The 25,958-nt window shown below is 55.4% G+C and overlaps 1 protein-coding gene across 1 annotated transcript in view; it reads right to left on the reverse strand.

The window, feature by feature from the left end:
- LOC140353463 (uncharacterized) overlaps positions 1-25,958 on the reverse strand; it is a 43,144-nt gene that overhangs the window by 2,810 nt on the left and 14,376 nt on the right. The window contains 10 exon segments of the mRNA XM_072438038.1: positions 139-392; positions 454-560; positions 726-854; positions 5,682-5,918; positions 8,553-9,856; positions 11,697-11,929; positions 14,100-14,233; positions 15,608-15,855; positions 20,088-20,293; positions 20,631-20,734. Coding sequence (XP_072294139.1) covers positions 139-392; positions 454-560; positions 726-854; positions 5,682-5,918; positions 8,553-9,856; positions 11,697-11,929; positions 14,100-14,233; positions 15,608-15,855; positions 20,088-20,293; positions 20,631-20,734 — 2,956 coding nt within the window.

Consider the following 25,958-nt stretch of genomic DNA (forward strand, 5'->3'; position numbering starts at 1 on the left):
AGTTGTTGGAGCCGCTGTCGTAGTTGTTGGAGCCGCTGTGGTAGTTGTTGGAGGAGCTGTTGTAGTAGTTGGAGCCGCTGTTGTAGTAGTTGGAGCCGTTGTTGTAGTTGTTGGAGCCGCTGTCGTAGTTGTTGGAGCCGCTGTCGTAGTTGTTGGAGCCGCTGTGGTAGTTGTTGGAGGAGCTGTTGTAGTAGTTGGAGCCGCTGTGGTAGTAGTTGGAGCCGCTGTCGTCGTTGTTGGAGCCGCTGTCGTAGGTGTTGGAGCCGTTGTTGTAGTTGTTGGAGCCGCTGTCGTAGTTGTTGGAGCCGCTGTGGTAGTTGTTGGAGGAGCTGTTGTAGTAGTTGGAGCCGCTGTGGTAGTAGTTGGAGCCGCTGTCGTCGTTGTTGGAGCAGCTGTCGTAGTTGTTGCAGCCGCTGTCGTAGTAGTTGGAGCCGCTCTGGTAGTAGTTGGAGCAGCTGTCGTAGTTGTTGCAGCCGCTGTCGTAGTAGTTGGAGCCGCTGTGGTAGTTGTTGGAGCAGCTGTCGTAGTAGTTGGAGCCGCTGTCGTAGTTGTTGGAGCCGCTGTGGTAGTTGTTTGAGGAGCTGTCGTAGTAGTTGGAGCCGCTGTTGTAGTAGTAGGAGACGCTGTGGTAGTAGTTGGAGCAGCTGTGGTAGTTGTTGGAGCAGCTGTGGTAGTAGTTGGAGCCGCTGTCGTAGTTGTTGGAGCCGCTGTCGTAGTTGTTGGAGCCGCTGTCGTAGTTGTTGGAGCCGCTGTCGTAGTTGTTGGAGCCGCTGTCGTAGTTGTTGGAGCCGCTGTCGTAGTTGTTGGAGCCGCTGTGGTAGTTGTCGGAGCCGCTGTCGTAGTTGTTGGAGCCGCTGTGGTAGTTGTTGGAGCCGCTGTCGTAGTTGTTGGAGCCGCAGCCGCTGTCGTAGTTGTTGGAGCCGCTGTCGTAGTTGGGACGGCTGTGGTCGTAGCTGTCGGGAGGGATGAGTTTAATATCACATATTTGTGGATTTTTCATTTTGGAAATTTTTTGGTTTGACTTTATAATAACTAAATCGTAATTTGCCTCAACAAAGCACAAACAAAGTCTTTATTATGAACATATTCAGGCTTAATAAATACTTACTTAAAGTTATGAATGAGGTGTTAGATTATAGTTATGTCATTTCTAACCCTGAATCATTCTTAATATTGTATATGTTCACAATGAATTGTCATTGTTCATGCTTTATTAAGGCTGGAATAAGTGTAGTTATTATAAAATGTACCAATATTTCTCCCAAAGAGTTATTTCATCAAACTCCAGAACGTGAACGGACCCTCGTTCACGCGCTTAAATCCTACAATAATACTTGTAATTATGAACGTCTCCTGCCTCATTCGTGACGCTTACAGTACGTGTGGAATATATATTTGCGCCTGTAACACTAAACACCTTTAAAATGACACTTCATACACGTTCTGCAATGAACACTTCTATTTAATCTATATAGGATGCAATAACATACAAGTATTTGAGTAAAATAAGTATTTACCTCGTCCAGGAGTCACCAACGACAATCCAAATAATACTATGAAACAGACACACATTTTGTCCATTTTGCCCATTTCTGCAGTTTGTGTGTCTTAAGTGTCCAGTCCAAGCATCCGTCCAAGAGCGTCGGCTTTATTCATCTGAAGACTCCAGCTTCAGCTGTAGTGAACACAGAGCCGTCAAACTGGTTTCACTCTCCAACACTTCAATGATCAGCTGCTGAAAAGCCCAACCCAGGTAACCACAGGTGTTTATGTGTATGAGAAATGAACATGATTAACTAGACCGAACCTTAGAGCTGTACCTTAGAGTTGTATCTTACAGCTGGACCTTGGAGCCGGACCTTAGAATTTGACCTTACAGCTGTACCTTAGAGCTGGACCTTGACCTTAGAGCCGGACCTTAGAGCTGGACCTTAAAGCTGAACCTTAGGGCTGAACCTTAGAGCTGGACCTTAGAGCTGGACCTTAGAGCTGTACCTTAGAGCTGTACCTTAGAGCTGGACCTTAGAGCTGTACCTTAGAGCTGAACCTCAGAGCTGGACCTTAGAGCTGAACCTCAGAGCTGGACCTTAGAGCTGTATCTTACAGCTGTACCTTAGAGCTGTACCTTAGAGCCGTACCTTAGAGCTGTACCTTAGAGCTGTACCTTAGAGCTGTACCTTAGAGCCGGACCTTAGAGCCGGACCTTAAAGCTGTACCTTAGATCCGGACCTTAGAGCTGAAACTTAGAGCTGTACCTTAGAGCTGAACCTTAGAGCTGTACCTTACAGCTGTACCTTAGAGCCGTACCTTAGATCCGGACCTTAGAGCTGAACCTTAGAGCTGTACCTTAGAGCTGTACCTTAGAGCTGTACCTTAGAGCTGTACCTTACAGCTGTACCTTAGAGCCATACCTTAGATCCGGACCTTAGAGCTGAACCTTAGAGCTGTACCTTAGAGCCGGACCTTAGAGCTGAAGCATATATATAATATCACCATATAACTGTTTTCTACAAGTTTTATTTCTGAAGATGAATGACTTTAATCTGACTTTATGATTATTTGTGGCTCTTGTGTTTGTTGAAGGAGAGTTTATGATCGATCCAGAGGCCAAAGTATTTGTACTAAAGTACTTGTACAATCACATGACCGTCAGGCGTGAGAATAGATACATAATTTGAGTGAATAGAGCCTTTTGGAGAACAGCATACATTTAGTTTTATTTGCGTTCATTAACCATTTTTTATTTAACACAGTTTGCCCTGCTCCAAAACTGGACTAGTAACTTTTTTAAATTGAATATTTGGTTTAGAAAGCAGCCTTATCGTTTTCAGATTGAACGGACATTATTCAAGTCATTTCTCTGGTCTCTTCTATGAACAGGGAGTTTTCCGCAGTAAGAGAATACTCACCTGGTCCTGGGATCAGCAGATGGAGCAGCGGCATCAGAAGAGCCTGCGCACTACTGACATCTGCTGGTGTAAACTCAGAACTGCACCCACCGCACTTCAGAAACCACATGTTCGTTATGAATGTGTTCAAAGTTCTTTCTCTCGTTCACCCGCTGCACAAGAGACTGAAGAGGACATGGACTGACCTCCACCATCATCAGACCACTCACAGACCACTCAGACCACTCACAGACCACACAGACCACTCACAGACCACCCAGACCACTCAGACCACTCACAGACCACACAGACCACTCACAGACCACTCAGACCACTCACAGACCACTCAGACCACTCACAGACCACACAGACCACTCACAGACCACCCAGACCACCCAGACCACTCAGACCACTCACAGACCACACAGACCACTCACAGACCACACAGACCACTCACAGACCACCCAGACCACCCAGACCACACAGACCACTCACAGACCACTCACAGACCACTCACAGACCACTCAGACCACTCACAGACCACTCAGACCACTCACAGACCACTCGGACCACTCACAGACCACTCACGGTCCACTCACAGACCACACAGACCACTCACACAACTCACAGACCACTCGGACTACTCAGACCACTCACAGACCACAAAGACCACTCACAGACCACTCACACCATTTCAAACCAAAATTTAAGTATAGTCCTCTAAACTATAATGCATGCCATAACGGTATAATTTAAAAACTATATGTGGGCAAATTGTTTAGTTCCAACAGACGCCAGAGGGGGCGCCACAGTGACGTGGGGTAAGGCTCAGTATGTCCAAGAATGTCTGTTCAAAAGTCTGTTGAAAAATGGATAAACAATAATTAATGCATCTTTTTACTTCGTCATCCTAAAATTAACCATTGTTGTTGTTCTATGGCGGGTGGCATCCTATATGTTGCATTACCGCCATTTATCTACTCCCCAAAATCCATAAAGCGCATGTGATGGAACGCCCCACTAACTACAAGCGCATGGAAACAAAGGAGTTACGGGGCCTTTTTTACAGGGGTTGTGTCAAACAAAGAGTTATTTAAATTCTGTCAAACCCGTTTAAACAACTGTTATGACATTTCCAAACTTTATAATTCATTTGGTTGATCTAGTTAATCATTATTGACAGATGACTTGATTTTCTAACTTTCATAAGGGTCATTATTAACTATCCTTGTGAGTAAACTTCTGTCGTGATTTGATGCATTGAATTGACTGTAGAAGACGACGTCGGTGACCAAAAGGTGACAACATCTGACACATGTTCACAACTAGCAGATAAAGGCTACATCATAAACACGGATGTAAAATAAATATATTCACAAACATCTATTTAACAAACATGGTTTATTTTCAGATGAACATATTGTCACAAGTATTAATACTGTAAATTAACAGCAAAAGTGAAAAATGTTATATTATTGTTCATTTTATTCCGCCAACTGGCTTTTGCCTCTTTTAACTACAAATTGCAGCTACAGTTGTTTTGACACTTTAGGTGGAGCAGGAAGTCCGTTGACTTCAGTCGAAAACGAGGGAAAGATCGACTGCTTTATGTAAAATCTTAGTTCATGTGATGTGAGATTCAACTGGGAAATGCTAAGAACTACGGCTTGGCTGTTGTTGCAGGCTCTGTCGTGGTTGTGGCGGCTGTTGTCGTAGTTGTGGCGGCTGGGGTCGTAGTTGTGGCGGGTGGGGTCGTAGTTGGGGCGGCTGTGGTCGTAGTTGGGGCGGCTGTGGCGGTCGTTGTAGTGGTTGGGGCGGCTGTTGTCGTAGTTGGGGCGGCTGTGGTCGTAGTTTGGGCGGCTGTGGTCGTAGTTGGGGCGGCTGTGGTTGTAGTTGGGGCTGCTGTTGCAGTAGTTGGGGCGGCTGTTGTAGTAGTTGGGGCGGCTGTGGTCGTAGTTGGGGGGGCTGTGGTCGTAGTTTGGGCGGCCGTGGTTGTAGTTGGGGCTGCCGTTGTCGTAGTTGGGGCGGCTGTTGTCGTGGTTGGGGTGGCTGTTGTCGTGGTTGGGGCGTCTGATGTCGTGGTTGGGGTGGCTGTTGTCGTGGTTGGGGCGGCTATTGTCGTAGTTGGGGCGGCTGTGGTCGTAGTTGGGGCGGCTGTGGTCGTAGTTGGGGCGGCTGTGGTCGTAGTTGAGGCGGCTGTTGTAGTAGTTGGGGCGGCTGTTGTCGTAGTTGTGGCGGCTGTTGTAGTAGTTGTGGCTGCTGTTGTAGTAGTTGGGGCAGCTGTTGTCGTAGTTGGGATGGCTGTTGTCGTGGTTGGGGCGGCTGTGGTTGTTGTTGGGGCGGCTGTTGTCGTAGTTTGGGCGGCTGTGGTTGTATTTAGGGTGGCTGTGGTTGTAGTTGTGGCGGTTGTTGTAGTAGTTTTGGCTGCTGTTGGGGCGGTTGTTGTCGTAGTTGGGGCGGCTGTTGTCGTAGTTGTGGCGGCTGTTGTAGTAGTTGGGGCTGCTGTTGTAGTGTTGGGGCAGCTGTTGTCGTATTTGGGGCGGCTGTGGTCGTAGTTGTGGCGGCTGTTGTAGTAGTTGTCGCTGCTGTTGTAGTAGTTGGGGCAGCTGTTGTCATAGTTGGGGCGGCTGTTGTCGTAGTTGGGGTGGCTGTTGTCGTGGTTGGGGCGGTTGTTGTCGTAGTTGGGGCGGCTGTTGTCGTAGTTGTGGCGGCTGTTGTCGTAGTTGTGGCTGCTGTTGTAGTAGTTGGGGCAGCTGTTGTCGTAGTTGGGGCGCCTGTTGTAGTTGGGGCGACTGTGGTCGTAGTTGAGGCGGCTGTTGTAGTAGTTGAGGCTGCTGTTGTAGTAGTTGAGGCTGCTGTTGTAGTAGTTGGGGCAGCTGTTGTCGTAGTTGGGGCGGCTGTGGTCGTAGTTGTGGCTGCCGTTGTTGTAGTTGGGGCAGCTGTTGTCGTGGTTGGGGTGGCTGTTGTCGTGGTTGGGACGGCTGTTGTTGTAGTTGGGGCGGTTGTTTTCGTAGTTGGGGCGGCTGTTGTCGTAGTTGTGGCGGTTGTTGTAGTAGTTGTGGCTGCTGTTGTAGTAGTTGGGGTGGCTGTTGTCGTAGTTGGGGCAGCTGTTGTCGTAGTTGGAGTGGCTGTTGTAGTAGTTGTGGCTGCTGTTGTAGTAGTTGGTGCGGCTGAAGTCATATTTGGGGCGGCTGTTGTCGTAGTTTGGGCGGCTGTGGTCGTAGTTGGGGCGGCTGTTGTAGTAGTTGGGGCAGCTGTTGTCGTAGTTGGGGCGGCTGTTGTCGTAGTTGGGGCGGCTGTTATCGTGGTTGGGGCGGCTGTTGTCATGGTTGGGGTTGCTGTTGTCGTTGTAGGGGTGGCTGTTGTCGTTGTAGGGGCGGCTGTTGTCGTAGTTTGGGCGGCTGTGGTCGTAGTTGGGGCGGCTGTGGTTGTTGTTAGGGCGGCTGTTGTAGTAGTTGGGGCGGCTGTGGTCGTAGTTTGGGCGGCTGTTTTCGTAGTTGTGGCTGCTGTTGTCGTAGTTGGAGTGGCTGTTGTAGTAATTGTGGCTGCTGTTGTAGTAGTTGGGGCAGCTGTAGTCGTAGTTGGGGTGGCTGTTGTCGTAGTTTGGGCGGCTGTGGTCGTAGTTGGGGCGGCTGTGGTTGTAGTTGGGGATGCTATTGCAGTAGTTGGGGCGGCCGTTGTCGTTGTAGGGGCGCCTGTTGTCGTAGATGGGGCGGCTGTGGTCGTAGTTGGGGCGGCTGTGGTCGTAGTTTGGGCGGCTGTTGTCGTAGTTTGGGCGGCTGTGATCGTAGTTTGGGCGGCTGTGGTTGTAGTTAGGGTGGCTGTGGTCGTAGTTGGGGCTGCTATTGTCGTAGTTGTGGCGGCTGTTGTCGTAGTTGGGGCGGTTGTGGTCGTAGTTGGGGCTGCTGTTGTCGTAATTGGGGCGCCTGTTGTAGTTGGGGCGATTGTTGTCGTAGTTGGGGCGGCTGTGGTCGTAGTTGGGGCGGCTGTGGTCGTAGTTGAGGCGGCTGTTGTAGTAGTTGAGGCAGCTGTTGTAGTAGTGGGGGCGGCTGTTGTCGTAGTTGGGACGGCTGTTGTCGCAGTTTGGGCGGCTGTTGTCGTGGTTGGGGCTGCTGTTGTCGTGGTTAGGGTGGCTGTTGTCGTGGTTGGGGCGGCTGTTGTCGTAGTTGGGGCGGCTGTTGCCGTAGTGGTGGCGGCTGTTGTAGTAGTTTTGGCTGCTGTTGTAGTAATTGGGGCAGCTGTTGTCGTAGTTGGGGCGGCTGTTGTCGTAGTTGGGGTGGCTGTTGTCGTGGTTGGGCCGCCTTTTGTCGTGGTTGGGGTGGCTGTTTTCGTGGTTGGGGCGGCTGTTGTCGTAGTTTGGGCGGCTGTGGTCGTAGTTGGGGCGGCTGTGGTTGTTGTTGGGGCGGCTGTTGTAGTAGTTTTGGCTGCTGTTGTAGTAGTTGGGGCAGCTGTTGTCGTAGTTGGGGCGGCTGTGGTCGTAGTTGGGGCGGCTGTGGTCGTAGTTCAGGCGGCTGTTGTAGTAGTTGAGGCGGCTGTTGTAGTAGTTGGGGTAGCTGTTGTCGTAGTTGGGGCGGCTGTTGTCGTAGTTGGGGTGGCTGTTGTCGTGGTTGGGGCGGCTGTTGTAGTAGTTGGGGCGGCTGTTGTCATAGTTGGGGCGGCTGTGGTCGTAGTTGGGGCTGCTGTTGTCGTAGTTGAGGCGGCTGTTGTAGTAGTTGAGGCGGCTGTTGTCGTAGTTGGGGCGGTTGTTGTCATAGTTGGGGCGGCTGTTGTCGTAGTTGTGGCGGCTGTTGTCGTAGTTGTGGCTGCTGTTGTAGTAGTTGGGGCAGCTGTTGTCGTAGTTGGGGCGGCTGTTGTAGTAGTTGGGGCGGCTGTGGTCGTATATGGGCCAGCTGTTGTCGTAGTTGTGGCAGCTGTGGTTGTAGTTGGGGCGGCTGTTGTAGTAGTTGGGTCGGCTGTGGTCGTAGTTGGGGCGGCTGTTGTCGTAGTTGTGGCTGCTTTTGTCGTAGTTGGAGTGACTGTTGTAGTAGTTGTGGCTGCTGTTGTAGTAGTTGGGGCGGCTGTAGTCGTAGTTGGGGCGGCTGTTGTCGTAGTTTGGGCGGCTGTGGTCGTAGTTGGGGCGGCTGTGGTTGTAGTTGGGGCGGCTGTTGTTGTAGTTTTGGGGGCTGTGGTTGTACTTTGGGCGGCTGTTGTAGTAGTTGGGGCGGCTGTGGTCGTAGTTGGGGCTGCTGTTGTCGTAGTTAGGGCGGCTGTGGTCATAGTTTGGTCGGCTGTGGTTGTAGTTGGGGCTGCTGTTGTCGTAGTTTGGGCGGCTGTGGTCGTAGTTGGGGCTGCTGTTGTCGTAGTTTCGGCGGCTGTGGTCGTAGTTGGGGCTGCTGTTGTCGTAGTTGGGGCGGCTGTTGTCGTAGTTGGGGCGGCTGTTGTAGTAGTTGAGGCGGCTGTTGTAGTAGTGGGGGCGGCTGTTGTCGTAGTTGGGACGGCTGTTGTCGGAGTTGGGGCGGTTGTTGTCGTAGTTAGGGCGGCTGTTGTCGTAGTTGTGGCAACTGTTGTAGTAGTTGTGGCTGCTGTTGTTGTGGTTGGGGCGGCTGTTGTCGTAGTTTGGGCGGCTGTGGTCGTAGTTGGGGCGGCTTTGGTTGTTGTTCGGGCGGCTGTTGTCGTAGTTTGGGCGGCTGTGGTTGTAGTTGGGGCGGCTGTTGTAGTAGTTGGGTCGGCTGTGGTCGTAGTTGGGGCTGCTGTTGTCGTAGTTTCGGCGGCTGTGGTCGTAGTTGGGGCTGCTGTTGTCGTAGTTGGGGTGGCTGTTGTCGTAGTTGGGGCGGCTGTTGTAGTAGTTGAGGCGGCTGTTGTAGTAGTGGGGGCGGCTGTTGTCGTAGTTGGGACGGCTGTTGTCGGAGTTGGGGCGGTTGTTGTCGTAGTTAGGGCGGCTGTTGTCGTAGTTGTGGCAACTGTTGTAGTAGTTGTGGCTGCTGTTGTTGTGGTTGGGGCGGCTGTTGTCGTAGTTTGGGCGGCTGTGGTCGTAGTTGGGGCGGTTGTGGTCGTAGTTGGGACGGCTGTTGTCGTTGTTGTGGCTGCTGTTATCGTAGTTGGAGTGGCTGTTGTAGTAGTTGTGGCTGTTGTTGTAGTAGTTGGGGCGGCTGTAGTCGTAGTTTGGGCGGCTGTGGTCGTAGTTGGGGCGGCTGTGGTTGTAGTTGGGGCGGCTGTTGTTGTAGTTTGGGGGGCTGTGGTTGTACTTTGGGCGGCTGTTGTAGTAGTTGGGGCGGCTGTGGTCGTAGTTGGGGCTGCTGTTGTCGTAGTTGGGGCGGCTGTGGTCATAGTTTGGTCGGCTGTGGTTGTAGTTGGGGCTGCTGTTGTCGCAGTTTGGGTGGCTGTTGTAGTAGTTGGGGCGGCTGTGGTCGTAGTTGGGGCGGCTGTGGTCGTAGTTGGGGCGGCTGTGGTCGTAGTTGAGGCGGCTGTTGTAGTAGTTTAGGCGGCTGTTTTCGTAGTTGGGGCGGCTGTTGTCGTAGTTGTGGCGGCTGTTGTAGTAGTTGTGGCTGCTGTTGTAGTAGTTGGGGGAGCTGTTGTCGTAGTTGGGGCGGCTGTTGTCGTAGTTGGGGCGGCTGTTGTCGTAGTTGGGGCGGCTGTTGTCGTGGTTGGAGCGGCTGTTGTCGTGGTTGGGGCGGCTGTTGTCGTGGTTTGGGCGGCTGTTGTCGTAGTTTGAGTGGCTGTTGTCGTAGTTTGGGCGGCTGTGGTTGTAGTTGGGGCGGCTTTTGTAGTAGTTGGGGCGGCTGTAGTCGTAGTTGGGGCGGCTGTTGTCGTAGTTGTGGCTGCTGTTGTCGTAGTTGGAGTGGCTGTTGTAGTAGTTGTGGCTGCTGTTGTAATAGTTGGTGCGGCTGAAGTCGTAGTTGGGGCGGCTGTTGTCGTAGTTTGGGTGGCTTTGGTCGTAATTGGGACGGCTGTGGTCGTAGTTGGGGCTGCTGTTGTCGTAATTGGGGCGCCTGTTGTAGTTGGGGCGACTGTTGTCGTAGGTGGGGTGGCTGTGGTCGTAGTTGGGGCGGCTGTGGTCGTAGTTGGGGCGGCTGTGGTCGTAGTTGAGGCGGCTGTTGTAGTAGTTGAGGCGGCTGTTGTAGTAGTGGGGACGGCTGTTGTCGTAGTTGGAGCGGTTGTTGTCGTAGTTGGGGCGGCTGTTGTCATAGTTGTGGCGGCTGTTGTAGTAGTTGTGGCTGCTGTTGTAGTAGTTGGGGCAGCTGATGTCGTAGTAGGGGCGGCTGTTGTCGTAGTTGGAGCGGCTGTTGTCGTGGTTGGGGCGGCTGTTGTCGTGGTTGGGGTGGCTTTTGTCGTGGTTGGGGCGGCTGTTGTCGTATTTTGGGCGGCTGTGGTCGTAGTTGGGGCGGCTTTGGTTGTTGTTCGGGCGGCTGTTGTCGTAGTTTGGGCGGCTGTGGTTGTAGTTGGGGCGGCTGTTGTAGTAGTTGGGTCGGCTGTGGTCGTAGTTGGGGCGGCTGTTGTCGTAGTTGTGGCTGCTTTTGTCGTAGTTGGAGTGACTGTTGTAGTAGTTGTGGCTGCTGTTGTAGTAGTTGGGGCGGCTGTAGTCGTAGTTGGGGCGGCTGTGGTCGTAGTTTGGGCGGCTGTGGTCGTAGTTGGGGCGGCTGTGGTTGTAGTTGGGGCGGCTGTTGTTGTAGTTTTGGGGGCTGTGGTTGTACTTTGGGCGGCTGTTGTAGTAGTTGGGGCGGCTGTGGTCGTAGTTGGGGCTGCTGTTGTCGTAGTTGGGGCGGCTGTGGTCATAGTTTGGTCGGCTGTGGTTGTAGTTGGGGCGGCTGTGGTTGTTGTTGGCGCGGCTGTTGTCGTAGTTTGGGCGGCTGTAGTTGTAGTTGGGGCGGCTGTTGTAGTAGTTGGGGCGGCTGTTGTCATAGTTGGGGCGGCTGTGGTCGTAGTTGGGGCTGCTGTTGTCGTAATTGGGGCACCTGTTGTAGTTGGGGCGACTGTTGTCGTAGTTGGGGTGGCTGTGGTCGTAGTTGGGGCGGCTGTGGTCGTAGTTGAGGCGGCTGTTGTAGTAGTTGAGGCGGCTGTTGTAGTAGTTGAGGCAGCTGTTGTAGTAGTGGGGGCGGCTGTTGTCGTAGTTGGGACGGCTGTTGTCGGAGTTGGGGCGGTTGTTGTCGTAGTTGGGGCGGCTGTTGTCGTAGTTGTGGCGGCTGTTGTAGTAGTTGTGGCTGCTGTTGTTGTGGTTGGGGCGGCTGTTGTCGTAGTTTGGGCGGCTGTGGTCGTAGTTGGGGCGGCTTTGGTTGTTGTTTGGGCGGCTGTTGTCGTAGTTTGGGCGGCTGTGGTTGTAGTTGGGGCGGTTGTTGTAGTAGTTGGGTCGGCTGTGGTCGTAGTTGGGGCGGCTGTTGTCGTAGTTGTGGCTGCTTTTGTCGTAGTTGGAGTGACTGTTGTAGTAGTTGTGGCTGCTGTTGTAGTAGTTGGGGCGGCTGTAGTCGTAGTTGGGGCGGCTGTTGTCGTAGTTTGGGCGGCTGTGGTCGTAGTTGGGGCGGCTGTGGTTGTAGTTGGGTCGGCTGTTGTTGTAGTTTTGGGGGCTGTGGTTGTACTTTGGGCGGCTGTGGTTGTAGTTGGGGCTGCTGTTGTCGTAGTTTGGGCGGCTGTGGTCGTAGTTGGGGCTGCTGTTGTCGTAATTTGGGCGGCTGTGGTCGTAGTTGGGGCTGCTGTTGTCGTAGTTGGAGCGGCTGTTGACGTAGTTGGGGCGACTGTTGTCGTAGTTGGGGCGGCTGTTGTCGTAGTTTGGGCGGCTGTGGTCGTAGTTGGGGCGGCTGTTGTCGTAGTTGGAGCGGCTGTTGTCGTGGTTGGGGCGGCTGTTGTCGTGGTTGGGGCGGCTTTTGTCGTGGTTGGGGCGGCTGTTGTCGGAGTTGGGGCGGTTGTTGTCGTGGTTGTGGCGGCTGTTGTCGTAGTTGTGGCGGCTGGGGTCGAAGTTGGGGCGGCTGGGGTCGTAGTTGTGGCGGGTGGGGTCGTAGTTGGGGCGGCTGTGGTCGTAGTTGGGGCGGCTGTGGTTGTAGTTGTGGCGGTCGTTGTAGTGGTTGGGGCGGCTGTTGTCGTAGTTGGGGCGGCTGTGGTCGTAGTTTGGGCGGCTGTGGTCGTAGTTGGGGCGGCTGTGGTTGTAGTCGGGGCTGCTGTTGCAGTAGTTGGGGCGGCTGTTGTAGTAGTTGGGGCGGCTGTGGTCGTAGTTGGGGGGGCTGTGGTCGTAGTTTGGGCGGCCGTGGTTGTAGTTGGGGCTGCCGTTGTCGTAGTTGGGGCGGCTGTTGTCGTGGTTGGGGTGGCTGTTGTCGTGGTTGGGGCGTCTGATGTCGTGGTTGGGGTGGCTGTTGTCGTGGTTGGGGCGGCTATTGTCGTAGTTTGGGTGGCTGTGGTTGTAGTTGGGGCGACTGTTGTCGTAGTTGGGGCGGCTGTGGTCGTAGTTGGGGCGGCTGTGGTCGTAGTTGGGGCGGCTGTGGTCGTAGTTGAGGCGGCTGTTGTAGTAGTTGGGGCGGCTGTTGTCGTAGTTGTGGCGGCTGTTGTAGTAGTTGTGGCTGCTGTTGTAGTAGTTGGGGCAGCTGTTGTCGTAGTTGGGATGGCTGTTGTCGTGGTTGGGGCGGCTGTGGTTGTTGTTGGGGCGGCTGTTGTCGTAGTTTGGGCGGCTGTGGTTGTATTTAGGGTGGCTGTGGTTGTAGTTGTGGCGGTTGTTGTAGTAGTTTTGGCTGCTGTTGGGGCGGTTGTTGTCGTAGTTGGGGCGGCTGTTGTCGTGGTTGGGGCTGCTGTTGTCGTGGTTAGGGTGGCTGTTGTCGTGGTTGGGGCGGCTGTTGTCGTAGTTGGGGCGGCTGTTGCCGTAGTGGTGGCGGCTGTTGTAGTAGTTTTGGCTGCTGTTGTAGTAATTGGGGCAGCTGTTGTCGTAGTTGGGGCGGCTGTTGTCGTAGTTGGGGTGGCTGTTGTCGTGGTTGGGCCGCCTTTTGTCGTGGTTGGGGTGGCTGTTTTCGTGGTTGGGGCGGCTGTTGTCGTAGTTTGGGCGGCTGTGGTCGTAGTTGGGGCGGCTGTGGTTGTTGTTGGGGCGGCTGTTGTAGTAGTTTTGGCTGCTGTTGTAGTAGTTGGGGCAGCTGTTGTCGTAGTTGGGGCGGCTGTGGTCGTAGTTGGGGCGGCTGTGGTCGTAGTTCAGGCGGCTGTTGTAGTAGTTGAGGCGGCTGTTGTAGTAGTTGGGGCAGCTGTTGTCGTAGTTGGGGCGGCTGTTGTCGTAGTTGGGGTGGCTGTTGTCGTGGTTGGGGCGGCTGTTGTAGTAGTTGGGGCGGCTGTTGTCATAGTTGGGGCGGCTGTGGTCGTAGTTGGGGCTGCTGTTGTCGTAGTTGAGGCGGCTGTTGTAGTAGTTGAGGCGGCTGTTGTCGTAGTTGGGGCGGTTGTTGTCGTAGTTGGGGCGGTTGTTGTCATAGTTGGGGCGGCTGTTGTCGTAGTTGTGGCGGCTGTTGTCGTAGTTGTGGCTGCTGTTGTAGTAGTTGGGGCAGCTGTTGTCGTAGTTGGGGCGGCTGTTGTAGTAGTTGGGGCGGCTGTGGTCGTATATGGGGCAGCTGTTGTCGTAGTTGTGGCAGCTGTTGTAGTAGTTGGGGCAGCTGTTGTCATGGTTGGGGCGGCTGTGGTCGTAGCTAGGACGGCTGTGGTCGTAGTTGGGGCGGCTGTGGTTGTTGTTGGGGCGGCTGTTGTCGTAATTGGGGCGCCTGTTGTAGTTGGGGCGACTGTTGTCGTAGGTGAGGTGGCTGTGGTCGTAGTTGGGGCGGCTGTGGTCGTAGTTGGGGCGGCTGTGGTCGTAGTTGAGGCGGCTGTTGTAGTAGTTGTGGCGGCTGTTGTAGTAGTGGGGGCGGCTGTTGTCGTAGTTGGGACGGCTGTTGTCGTAGTTGGAGCGGTTGTTGTCGTAGTTGGGGCGGCTGTTGTCATAGTTGTGGCCGCTGTTGTAGTAGTTGTGGCTGCTGTTGTAGTAGTTGGGGCAGCTGATGTCGTAGTTTGGGCGGCTGTTGTCGTAGTTGGAGCGGCTGTTGTCGTGGTTGGGGCGGCTGTTGTCGTGGTTGGGGTGGCTTTTGTCGTGGTTGGGGCGGCTGTTGTCGTAGTTTGGGCGGCTGTGGTCGTAGTTGGGGCGGATGTGGTTGTTGTTGGGGCGGCTGTTGTCGTAGTTTGGGCGGCTGTGGTTGTAGTTGGGGCGGCTGTTGTAGTAGTTGGGGTGGCTGTTGTCATAGTTGGGGCGGCTGTGGTCGTAGTTGGGGCTGCTGTTGTCGTAATTGGGGCACCTGTTGTAGTTGGGGCGACTGTTGTCGTAGTTGGGGTGGCTGTGGTCGTAGTTGGTGCGGCTGTGGTCGTAGTTGAGGCGGCTGTTGTAGTAGTTGAAGTAGTTGAGGCGGCTGTTGTAGTAGTTGAGGCGGCTGTTGTAGTAGTGGGGGCGGCTGTTGTCGTAGTTGGGACGGCTGTTGTCGGAGTTGGGGCGGTTGTTGTCGTAGTTAGGGCGGCTGTTGTCGTAGTTGTGGCAACTGTTGTAGTAGTTGTGGCTGCTGTTGTTGTGGTTGGGGTGGCTGTTGTCGTAGTTTGGGCGGCTGTGGTCGTAGTTGGGGCGGCTTTGGTTGTTGTTCGGGCGGCTGTTGTCGTAGTTTGGGCGGCTGTGGTTGTAGTTGGGGCGGCTGTTGTAGTAGTTGGGTCGGCTGTGGTCGTAATTGGGGCGGCTGTTGTCGTAGTTGTGGCTGCTTTTGTCGTAGTTGGAGTGACTGTTGTAGTAGTTGTGGCTGCTATTGTAGTAGTTGGGGCGGCTGTAGTCGTAGTTGGGGCGGCTGTTGTCGTAGTTTGGGCGGCTGTGGTCGTAGTTGGGGCGGCTGTGGTTGTAGTTGGGGCGGCTGTTGTTGTAGTTTTGGGGGCTGTGGTTGTACTTTGGGCGGCTGTTGTAGTAGTTGGGGCGGCTGTGGTCGTAGTTGGGGCTGCTGTTGTCGTAGTTGGGGCGGCTGTGGTCATAGTTTGGTCGGCTGTGGTTGTAGTTGGGGCTGCTGTTGTCGTAGTTTGGGCGGCTGTGGTCGTAGTTGGGGCTGCTGTTGTCGTAGTTTCGGCGGCTGTGGTCGTAGTTGGGGCTGCTGTTGTCGTAGTTGGGGCGGCTGTTGTCGTAGTTGGGGCGGCTGTTGTAGTAGTTGAGGCGGCTGTTGTAGTAGTGGGGGCGGCTGTTGTCGTAGTTGGGACGGCTGTTGTCGGAGTTGGGGCGGTTGTTGTCATAGTTAGGGCGGCTGTTGTCGTAGTTGTGGCAACTGTTGTAGTAGTTGTGGCTGCTGTTGTTGTGGTTGGGGCGGCTGTTGTCGTAGTTTGGGCGGCTGTGGTCGTAGTTGGGGCGGCTTTGGTTGTTGTTCGGGCGGCTGTTGTCGTAGTTTGGGCGGCTGTGGTTGTAGTTGGGGCGGCTGTTGTAGTAGTTGGGTCGGCTGTGGTCGTAGTTGGGGCGGCTGTTGTCGTAGTTGTGGCTGCTTTTGTCGTAGTTGGAGTGACTGTTGTAGTAGTTGTGGCTGCTGTTGTAGTAGTTGGGGCGGCTGTAGTCGTAGTTGGGGCGGCTGTTGTCGTAGTTTGGGCGGCTGTGGTCGTAGTTGGGGCGGCTGTGGTTGTAGTTGGGGCGGCTGTTGTTGTAGTTTTGGGGGCTGTGGTTGTACTTTGGGCGGCTGTTGTAGTAGTTGGGGCGGCTGTGGTCGTAGTTGGGGCTGCTGTTGTCGTAGTTGGGGCGGCTGTGGTCATAGTTTGGTCGGCTGTGGTTGTAGTTGGGGCTGCTGTTGTCGTAGTTTGGGCGGCTGTGGTCGTAGTTGGGGCTGCTGTTGTCGTAGTTTCGGCGGCTGTGGTCGTAGTTGGGGCTGCTGTTGTCGTAGTTGGGGCGGCTGTTGTCGTAGTTGGGGCGGCTGTTGTCGTAGTTGGGGCGGCTGTTGTCGTAGTTTGGGCGGCTGTGGTCGTAGTTGGGGGGGCTGTTGTCGTAGTTGTGGCTGCTTTTGTCGTAGTTGGAGTGACTGTTGTAGTAGTTGTGGCTGCTGTTTTAGTAGTTGGGGCGGCTGTAGTCGTAGTTGGGACGGCTGTTGTCGTAGTTTGGGCGGCTGTGGTCATAGTTGGGGCGGCTGTGGTTGTAGTTGGGGCGGCTGTTGATGTAGTTTGGGGGGCTGTGGTTGTACTTTGGGCGGCTGTTGTAGTAGTTGGGGCGGCTGTGGTCGTAGTTGGGGCGGCTGTGGTCATAGTTTGGTCGGCTGTGGTCGTAGTTTGGTCGGCTGTGGTTGTAGTTGGGGCTGCTGTTGTCGTAGTTTGGGCGGCTGTTGTAGTAGTTGGGGCGGTTGTGGTCGTAGTTGGGACGGCTGTTGTCGTTGTTGTGGCTGCTGTTATCGTAGTTGGAGTGGCTGTTGTAGTAGTTGTGGCTGTTGTTGTAGTAGTTGGGGCGGCTGTAGTCGTAGTTTGGGCGGCTGTGGTCGTAGTTGGGGCGGCTGTGGTTGTAGTTGGGGCGGCTGTTGTTGTAGTTTGGGAGGCTGTGGTTGTACTTTGGGCGGCTGTTGTAGTAGTTGGGGCAGCTGTGGTCGTAGTTGGGGCTGCTGTTGTCGTAGTTGGGGCGGCTGTGGTCATAGTTTGGTCGGCTGTGGTTGTAGTTGGGGCTGCTGTTGTCGTAGTTTGGGTGGCTGTTGTAGTAGTTGGGGCGGCTGTGGTCGTAGTTGGGGCGGCTGTGGTCGTAGTTGGGGCGGCTGTGGTCGTAGTTGAGGCGGCTGTTGTAGTAGTTTAGGCGGCTGTTTTCGTAGTTGGGGCGGCTGTTGTAGTAGTTGTGGCGGCTGTTGTAGTAGTTGTGGCTGCTGTTGTAGTAGTTGGGGGAGCTGTTGTCGTAGTTGGGGCGGCTGTTGTCGTAGTTGGGGCGGCTGTTGTCGTAGTTGGGGCGGCTGTTGTCGTGGTTGGAGCAGCTGTTGTCGTGGTTGGGGCGGCTGTTGTCGTGGTTTGGGCGGCTGTTGTCGTAGTTTGAGTGGCTGTTGTCGTAGTTTGGGCGGCTGTGGTTGTAGTTGGGGCGGCTTTTGTAGTAGTTGGGGCGGCTGTAGTCGTAGTTGGGGCGGCTGTTGTCGTAGTTGTGGCTGCTGTTGTCGTAGTTGGAGTGGCTGTTGTAGTAGTTGTGGCTGCTGTTGTAATAGTTGGTGCGGCTGAAGTCGTAGTTGGGGCGGCTGTTGTCGTAGTTTGGGTGGCTTTGGTCGTAGTTGGGACGGCTGTGGTCGTAGTTGGGGCTGCTGTTGTCGTAATTGGGGCGCCTGTTGTAGTTGGGGCGACTGTTGTCGTAGGTGGGGTGGCTGTGGTCGTAGTTGGGGCGGCTGTGGTCGTAGTTGGGGCGGCTGTGGTCGTAGTTGAGGCGGCTGTTGTAGTAGTTGAGGCGGCTGTTGTAGTAGTGGGGGCGGGTGTTGTCGTAGTTGGGACGGCTGTTGTCGTAGTTGGAGCGGTTGTTGTCGTAGTTGGGGCGGCTGTTGTCATAGTTGTGGCGGCTGTTGTAGTAGTTGTGGCTGCTGTTGTAGTAGTTGGGGCAGCTGATGTCGTAGTAGGGGCGGCTGTTGTCGTAGTTGGAGCGGCTGTTGTCGTGGTTGGGGCGGCTGTTGTCGTGGTTGGGGTGGCTTTTGTCGTGGTTGGGGCGGCTGTTGTCGTATTTTGGGCGGCTGTGGTCGTAGTTGGGGCGGCTTTGGTTGTTGTTCGGGCGGCTGTTGTCGTAGTTTGGGCGGCTGTGGTTGTAGTTGGGGCGGCTGTTGTAGTAGTTGGGTCGGCTGTGGTCGTAGTTGGGGCGGCTGTTGTCGTAGTTGGGGCTGCTTTTGTCGTAGTTGGAGTGACTGTTGTAGTAGTTGTGGCTGCTGTTGTAGTAGTTGGGGCGGCTGTAGTCGTAGTTGGGGCGGCTGTTGTCGTAGTTTGGGCGGCTGTGGTCGTAGTTGGGGCGGCTGTGGTTGTAGTTGGGGCGGCTGTTGTTGTAGTTTTGGGGGCTGTGGTTGTACTTTGGGCGGCTGTTGTAGTAGTTGGGGCGGCTGTGGTCGTAGTTGGGGCTGCTGTTGTCGTAGTTGGGGCGGCTGTGGTCATAGTTTGGTCGGCTGTGGTTGTAGTTGGGGCGGTTGTGGTTGTTGTTGGGGCGGCTGTTGTCGTAGTTTGGGCGGCTGTGGTTGTAGTTGGGGCGGCTGTTGTAGTAGTTGGGGCGGCTGTTGTCATAGTTGGGGCGGCTGTGGTCGTAGTTGGGGCTGCTGTTGTCGTAATTGGGGCACCTGTTGTAGTTGGGGCGACTGTTGTCGTAGTTGGGGTGGCTGTGGTCGTAGTTGGGGCGGCTGTGGTCGTAGTTGAGGCGGCTGTTGTAGTAGTTGAGGCGGCTGTTGTAGTAGTTGAGGCAGCTGTTGTAGTAGTGGGGGCGGCTGTTGTCGTAGTTGGGACGGCTGTTGTCGGAGTTGGGGCGGTTGTTGTCGTAGTTGGGGCGGCTGTTGTCGTAGTTGTGGCGGCTGTTGTAGTAGTTGTGGCTGCTGTTGTTGTGGTTGGGGCGGCTGTTGTCGTAGTTTGGGCGGCTGTGGTCGTAGTTGGGGCGGCTTTGGTTGTTGTTTGGGCGGCTGTTGTCGTAGTTTGGGCGGCTGTGGTTGTAGTTGGGGCGGTTGTTGTAGTAGTTGGGTCGGCTGTGGTCGTAGTTGGGGCGGCTGTTGTTGTAGTTTTGGGGGCTGTGGTTGTACTTTGGGCGGCTGTTGTAGTAGTTGGGGCGGCTGTGGTCGTAGTTGGGGCTGCTGTTGTCGTAGTTGGGGCGGCTGTGGTCATAGTTTGGTCGGCTGTGGTTGTAGTTGGGGCTGCTGTTGTCGTAGTTTGGGCGGCTGTGGTCGTAGTTGGGGCTGCTGTTGTCGTAGTTTGGGCGGCTGTGGTCGTAGTTGGGGCTGCTGTTGTCGTAGTTGGGGCGGCTGTTGTCGTAGTTGTGGCAACTGTTGTAGTAGTTGTGGCTGCTGTTGTTGTGGTTGGGGTGGCTGTTGTCGTAGTTTGGGCGGCTGTGGTCGTAGTTGGGGCGGCTTTGGTTGTTGTTCGGGCGGCTGTGGTCGTAGTTGGGGCGGCTGTTGTCGTAGTTGTGGCTGCTTTTGTCGTAGTTGGAGTGACTGTTGTAGTAGTTGTGGCTGCTGTTTTAGTAGTTGGGGCGGCTGTAGTCGTAGTTGGGACGGCTGTTGTCGTAGTTTGGGCGGCTGTGGTCATAGTTGGGGCGGCTGTGGTTGTAGTTGGGGCGGCTGTTGATGTAGTTTGGGGGGCTGTGGTTGTACTTTGGGCGGCTGTTGTTGTAGTTGGGGCGGCTGTGGTCGTAGTTGGGGCGGCTGTGGTCATAGTTTGGTCGGCTGTGGTCGTAGTTTGGTCGGCTGTGGTTGTAGTTGGGGCTGCTGTTGTCGTAGTTTGGGCGGCTGTTGTAGTAGTTGGGGCGGTTGTGGTCGTAGTTGGGACGGCTGTTGTCGTTGTTGTGGCTGCTGTTATCGTAGTTGGAGTGGCTGTTGTAGTAGTTGTGGCTGTTGTTGTAGTAGTTGGGGCGGCTGTAGTCGTAGTTTGGGCGGCTGTGGTCGTAGTTGGGGCGGCTGTGGTTGTAGTTGGGGCGGCTGTTGTTGTAGTTTGGGGGGCTGTGGTTGTACTTTGGGCGGCTGTTGTAGTAGTTGGGGCGGCTGTGGTCGTAGTTGGGGCTGCTGTTGTCGTAGTTGGGGCGGCTGTGGTCATAGTTTGGTCGGCTGTGGTTGTAGTTGGGGCTGCTGTTGTCGTAGTTTGGGTGGCTGTTGTAGTAGTTGGGGCGGCTGTGGTCGTAGTTGGGGCGGCTGTGGTCGTAGTTGGGGCGGCTGTGGTCGTAGTTGAGGCGGCTGTTGTAGTAGTTTAGGCGGCTGTTTTCGTAGTTGGGGCGGCTGTTGTAGTAGTTGTGGCGGCTGTTGTAGTAGTTGTGGCTGCTGTTGTAGTAGTTGGGGGAGCTGTTGTCGTAGTTGGGGCGGCTGTTGTCGTAGTTGGGGCGGCTGTTGTCGTAGTTGGGGCGGCTGTTGTCGTGGTTGGAGCAGCTGTTGTCGTGGTTGGGGCGGCTGTTGTCGTGGTTTGGGCGGCTGTTGTCGTAGTTTGAGTGGCTGTTGTCGTAGTTTGGGCGGCTGTGGTTGTAGTTGGGGCGGCTTTTGTAGTAGTTGGGGCGGCTGTAGTCGTAGTTGGGGCGGCTGTTGTCGTAGTTGTGGCTGCTGTTGTCGTAGTTGGAGTGGCTGTTGTAGTAGTTGTGGCTGCTGTTGTAATAGTTGGTGCGGCTGAAGTCGTAGTTGGGGCGGCTGTTGTCGTAGTTTGGGTGGCTTTGGTCGTAGTTGGGACGGCTGTGGTCGTAGTTGGGGCTGCTGTTGTCGTAATTGGGGCGCCTGTTGTAGTTGGGGCGACTGTTGTCGTAGGTGGGGTGGCTGTGGTCGTAGTTGGGGCGGCTGTGGTCGTAGTTGGGGCGGCTGTGGTCGTAGTTGAGGCGGCTGTTGTAGTAGTTGAGGCGGCTGTTGTAGTAGTGGGGGCGGGTGTTGTCGTAGTTGGGACGGCTGTTGTCGTAGTTGGAGCGGTTGTTGTCGTAGTTGGGGCGGCTGTTGTCATAGTTGTGGCGGCTGTTGTAGTAGTTGTGGCTGCTGTTGTAGTAGTTGGGGCAGCTGATGTCGTAGTAGGGGCGGCTGTTGTCGTAGTTGGAGCGGCTGTTGTCGTGGTTGGGGCGGCTGTTGTCGTGGTTGGGGTGGCTTTTGTCGTGGTTGGGGCGGCTGTTGTCGTATTTTGGGCGGCTGTGGTCGTAGTTGGGGCGGCTTTGGTTGTTGTTCGGGCGGCTGTTGTCGTAGTTTGGGCGGCTGTGGTTGTAGTTGGGGCGGCTGTTGTAGTAGTTGGGTCGGCTGTGGTCGTAGTTGGGGCGGCTGTTGTCGTAGTTGTGGCTGCTTTTGTCGTAGTTGGAGTGACTGTTGTAGTAGTTGTGGCTGCTGTTGTAGTAGTTGGGGCGGCTGTAGTCGTAGTTGGGGCGGCTGTTGTTGTAGTTTGGGCGGCTGTGGTCGTAGTTGGGGCGGCTGTGGTTGTAGTTGGGGCGGCTGTTGTTGTAGTTTTGGGGGCTGTGGTTGTACTTTGGGCGGCTGTTGTAGTAGTTGGGGCGGCTGTGGTCGTAGTTGGGGCTGCTGTTGTCGTAGTTGGGGCGGCTCTGGTCATAGTTTGGTCGGCTGTGGTTGTAGTTGGGGCGGCTGTGGTTGTTGTTGGGGCGGCTGTTGTCGTAGTTTGGGCGGCTGTGGTTGTAGTTGGGGCGGCTGTTGTAGTAGTTGGGGCGGCTGTTGTCATAGTTGGGGCGGCTGTGGTCATAGTTGGGGCTGCTGTTGTCGTAATTGGGGCACCTGTTGTAGTTGGGGCGACTGTTGTCGTAGTTGGGGTGGCTGTGGTCGTAGTTGGGGCGGCTGTGGTCGTAGTTGAGGCGGCTGTTGTAGTAGTTGAGGCGGCTGTTGTAGTAGTTGAGGCAGCTGTTGTAGTAGTGGGGGCGGCTGTTGTCGTAGTTGGGACGGCTGTTGTCGGAGTTGGGGCGGTTGTTGTCGTAGTTGGGGCGGCTGTTGTCGTAGTTGTGGCGGCTGTTGTAGTAGTTGTGGCTGCTGTTGTTGTGGTTGGGGCGGCTGTTGTCGTAGTTTGGGCGGCTGTGGTCGTAGTTGGGGCGGCTTTGGTTGTTGTTTGGGCGGCTGTTGTCGTAGTTTGGGCGGCTGTGGTTGTAGTTGGGGCGGTTGTTGTAGTAGTTGGGTCGGCTGTGGTCGTAGTTGGGGCGGCTGTTGTCGTAGTTGTGGCTGCTTTTGTCGTAGTTGGAGTGACTGTTGTAGTAGTTGTGGCTGCTGTTGTAGTAGTTGGGGCGGCTGTAGTCGTAGTTGGGGCGGCTGTTGTCGTAGTTTGGGCGGCTGTGGTCGTAGTTGGGGCGGCTGTGGTTGTAGTTGGGTCGGCTGTTGTTGTAGTTTTGGGGGCTGTGGTTGTACTTTGGGCGGCTGTTGTAGTAGTTGGGGCGGCTGTGGTCGTAGTTGGGGCTGCTGTTGTCGTAGTTGGGTCGGCTGTGGTCATAGTTTGGTCGGCTGTGGTTGTAGTTGGGGCTGCTGTTGTCGTAGTTTGGGCGGCTGTGGTCGTAGTTGGGGCTTCTGTTGTCGTAATTTGGGCGGCTGTGGTCGTAGTTGGGGCTGCTGTTGTCGTAGTTGGAGCGGCTGTTGACGTAGTTGGGGCGACTGTTGTCGTAGTTGGGGCGGCTGTTGTCGTAGTTTGGGCGGCTGTGGTCGTAGTTGGGGCGGCTGTTGTCGTAGTTGGAGCGGCTGTTGTCGTGGTTGGGGCGGCTGTTGTCGTGGTTGGGGCGGCTTTTGTCGTGGTTGGGGCGGCTGTTGTCGTAGTTTGGGCGGCTGTGATCGTAGTTGGGGCGGCTGTGGTTGTTGTTGGGGCGGCTGTTGTCGTAGTTTGGGCGGCTGTGGTTGTAGTTGGGGCGGCTGTTGTAGTAGTTGGGGCGGCTGTTGTCATAGTTGGGGCGGCTGTGGTCGTAGTTGGGGCTGCTGTTGTCGTAATTGGGGCACCTGTTGTAGTTGGGGCGACTGTTGTCGTAGTTGGGGTGGCTGTGGTCGTAGTTGGGGCGGCTGTGGTCGTAGTTGAGGCGGCTGTTGTAGTAGTTGAGGCGGCTGTTGTAGTAGTTGAGGCGGCTGTTGTAGTAGTGGGGGCGGCTGTTGTCGTAGTTGGGACGGCTGTTGTCGGAGTTGGGGCGGTTGTTGTCGTAGTTGGGGCGGCTGTTGTCGTAGTTGTGGCGGCTGTTGTAGTAGTTGTGGTTGCTGTTGTTGTGGTTGGGGCGGCTGTTGTCGTAGTTTGGGCGGCTTTGGTTGTTGTTTGGGCGGCTGTTGTCGTAGTTTGGGCGGCTGTGGTTGTAGTTGGGGCGGTTGTTGTAGTAGTTGGGTCGGCTGTGGTCGTAGTTGGGGCGGCTGTTGTCGTAGTTGTGGCTGCTTTTGTCGTAGTTGGAGTGACTGTTGTAGTAGTTGTGGCTGATGTTGTAGTAGTTTGGGCGGCTGTAGTCGTAGTTGGGGCGGCTGTTGTTGTAGTTTTGGGGGCTGTGGTTGTACTTTGGGCGGCTGTTGTAGTAGTTGGGGCGGCTGTGGTCGTAGTTGGGGCTGCTGTTGTCGTAGTTGGGTCGGCTGTGGTCATAGTTTGGTCGGCTGTGGTTGTAGTTGGGGCTGCTGTTGTCGTAGTTTGGGCGGCTGTGGTCGTAGTTGGGGCTGCTGTTGTCGTAATTTGGGCGGCTGTGGTCGTAGTTGGGGCTGCTGTTGTCGTAGTTGGAGCGGCTGTTGACGTAGTTGGGGCGACTGTTGTCGTAGTTGGGGCGGCTGTTGTAGTAGTTGTGGCGGCTGTTGTAGTAGTTGTGGCTGCTGTTGTAGTAGTTGGGGGAGCTGTTGTCGTAGTTGGGGCGGCTGTTGTCGTAGTTGGGGCGGCTGTTGTCGTAGTTGGGGCGGCTGTTGTCGTGGTTGGAGCAGCTGTTGTCGTGGTTGGGGCGGCTGTTGTCGTGGTTTGGGCGGCTGTTGTCGTAGTTTGAGTGGCTGTTGTCGTAGTTTGGGCGGCTGTGGTTGTAGTTGGGGCGGCTTTTGTAGTAGTTGGGGCGGCTGTAGTCGTAGTTGGGGCGGCTGTTGTCGTAGTTGTGGCTGCTGTTGTCGTAGTTGGAGTGGCTGTTGTAGTAGTTGTGGCTGCTGTTGTAATAGTTGGTGCGGCTGAAGTCGTAGTTGGGGCGGCTGTTGTCGTAGTTTGGGTGGCTTTGGTCGTAGTTGGGACGGCTGTGGTCGTAGTTGGGGCTGCTGTTGTCGTAATTGGGGCGCCTGTTGTAGTTGGGGCGACTGTTGTCGTAGGTGGGGTGGCTGTGGTCGTAGTTGGGGCGGCTGTGGTCGTAGTTGGGGCGGCTGTGGTCGTAGTTGAGGCGGCTGTTGTAGTAGTTGAGGCGGCTGTTGTAGTAGTGGGGGCGGGTGTTGTCGTAGTTGGGACGGCTGTTGTCGTAGTTGGAGCGGTTGTTGTCGTAGTTGGGGCGGCTGTTGTCATAGTTGTGGCGGCTGTTGTAGTAGTTGTGGCTGCTGTTGTAGTAGTTGGGGCAGCTGATGTCGTAGTAGGGGCGGCTGTTGTCGTAGTTGGAGCGGCTGTTGTCGTGGTTGGGGCGGCTGTTGTCGTGGTTGGGGTGGCTTTTGTCGTGGTTGGGGCGGCTGTTGTCGTATTTTGGGCGGCTGTGGTCGTAGTTGGGGCGGCTTTGGTTGTTGTTCGGGCGGCTGTTGTCGTAGTTTGGGCGGCTGTGGTTGTAGTTGGGGCGGCTGTTGTAGTAGTTGGGTCGGCTGTGGTCGTAGTTGGGGCGGCTGTTGTCGTAGTTGTGGCTGCTTTTGTCGTAGTTGGAGTGACTGTTGTAGTAGTTGTGGCTGCTGTTGTAGTAGTTGGGGCGGCTGTAGTCGTAGTTGGGGCGGCTGTTGTTGTAGTTTGGGCGGCTGTGGTCGTAGTTGGGGCGGCTGTGGTTGTAGTTGGGGCGGCTGTTGTTGTAGTTTTGGGGGCTGTGGTTGTACTTTGGGCGGCTGTTGTAGTAGTTGGGGCGGCTGTGGTCGTAGTTGGGGCTGCTGTTGTCGTAGTTGGGGCGGCTCTGGTCATAGTTTGGTCGGCTGTGGTTGTAGTTGGGGCGGCTGTGGTTGTTGTTGGGGCGGCTGTTGTCGTAGTTTGGGCGGCTGTGGTTGTAGTTGGGGCGGCTGTTGTAGTAGTTGGGGCGGCTGTTGTCATAGTTGGGGCGGCTGTGGTCGTAGTTGGGGCTGCTGTTGTCGTAATTGGGGCACCTGTTGTAGTTGGGGCGACTGTTGTCGTAGTTGGGGTGGCTGTGGTCGTAGTTGGGGCGGCTGTGGTCGTAGTTGAGGCGGCTGTTGTAGTAGTTGAGGCGGCTGTTGTAGTAGTTGAGGCAGCTGTTGTAGTAGTGGGGGCGGCTGTTGTCGTAGTTGGGACGGCTGTTGTCGGAGTTGGGGCGGTTGTTGTCGTAGTTGGGGCGGCTGTTGTCGTAGTTGTGGCGGCTGTTGTAGTAGTTGTGGCTGCTGTTGTTGTGGTTGGGGCGGCTGTTGTCGTAGTTTGGGCGGCTGTGGTCGTAGTTGGGGCGGCTTTGGTTGTTGTTTGGGCGGCTGTTGTCGTAGTTTGGGCGGCTGTGGTTGTAGTTGGGGCGGTTGTTGTAGTAGTTGGGTCGGCTGTGGTCGTAGTTGGGGCGGCTGTTGTCGTAGTTGTGGCTGCTTTTGTCGTAGTTGGAGTGACTGTTGTAGTAGTTGTGGCTGCTGTTGTAGTAGTTGGGGCGGCTGTAGTCGTAGTTGGGGCGGCTGTTGTCGTAGTTTGGGCGGCTGTGGTCGTAGTTGGGGCGGCTGTGGTTGTAGTTGGGTCGGCTGTTGTTGTAGTTTTGGGGGCTGTGGTTGTACTTTGGGCGGCTGTTGTAGTAGTTGGGGCGGCTGTGGTCGTAGTTGGGGCTGCTGTTGTCGTAGTTGGGTCGGCTGTGGTCATAGTTTGGTCGGCTGTGGTTGTAGTTGGGGCTGCTGTTGTCGTAGTTTGGGCGGCTGTGGTCGTAGTTGGGGCTTCTGTTGTCGTAATTTGGGCGGCTGTGGTCGTAGTTGGGGCTGCTGTTGTCGTAGTTGGAGCGGCTGTTGATGTAGTTGGGGCGACTGTTGTCGTAGTTGGGGCGGCTGTTGTCGTAGTTTGGGCGGCTGTGGTCGTAGTTGGGGCGGCTGTTGTCGTAGTTGGAGCGGCTGTTGTCGTGGTTGGGGCGGCTGTTGTCGTGGTTGGGGCGGCTTTTGTCGTGGTTGGGGCGGCTGTTGTCGTAGTTTGGGCGGCTGTGATCGTAGTTGGGGCGGCTGTGGTTGTTGTTGGGGCGGCTGTTGTCGTAGTTTGGGCGGCTGTGGTTGTAGTTGGGGCGGCTGTTGTAGTAGTTGGGGCGGCTGTTGTCATAGTTGGGGCGGCTGTGGTCGTAGTTGGGGCTGCTGTTGTCGTAATTGGGGCACCTGTTGTAGTTGGGGCGACTGTTGTCGTAGTTGGGGTGGCTGTGGTCGTAGTTGGGGCGGCTGTGGTCGTAGTTGAGGCGGCTGTTGTAGT

The sequence above is a fragment of the Eucyclogobius newberryi genome, unplaced genomic scaffold (genome assembly GCF_026437365.1).
Source record: "Eucyclogobius newberryi isolate DKJ021-1_F unplaced genomic scaffold, fEucNew1.0.hap1 SCAF_9, whole genome shotgun sequence".
Taxonomy (NCBI): Eukaryota; Metazoa; Chordata; class Actinopteri; order Gobiiformes; family Gobiidae; genus Eucyclogobius; species Eucyclogobius newberryi.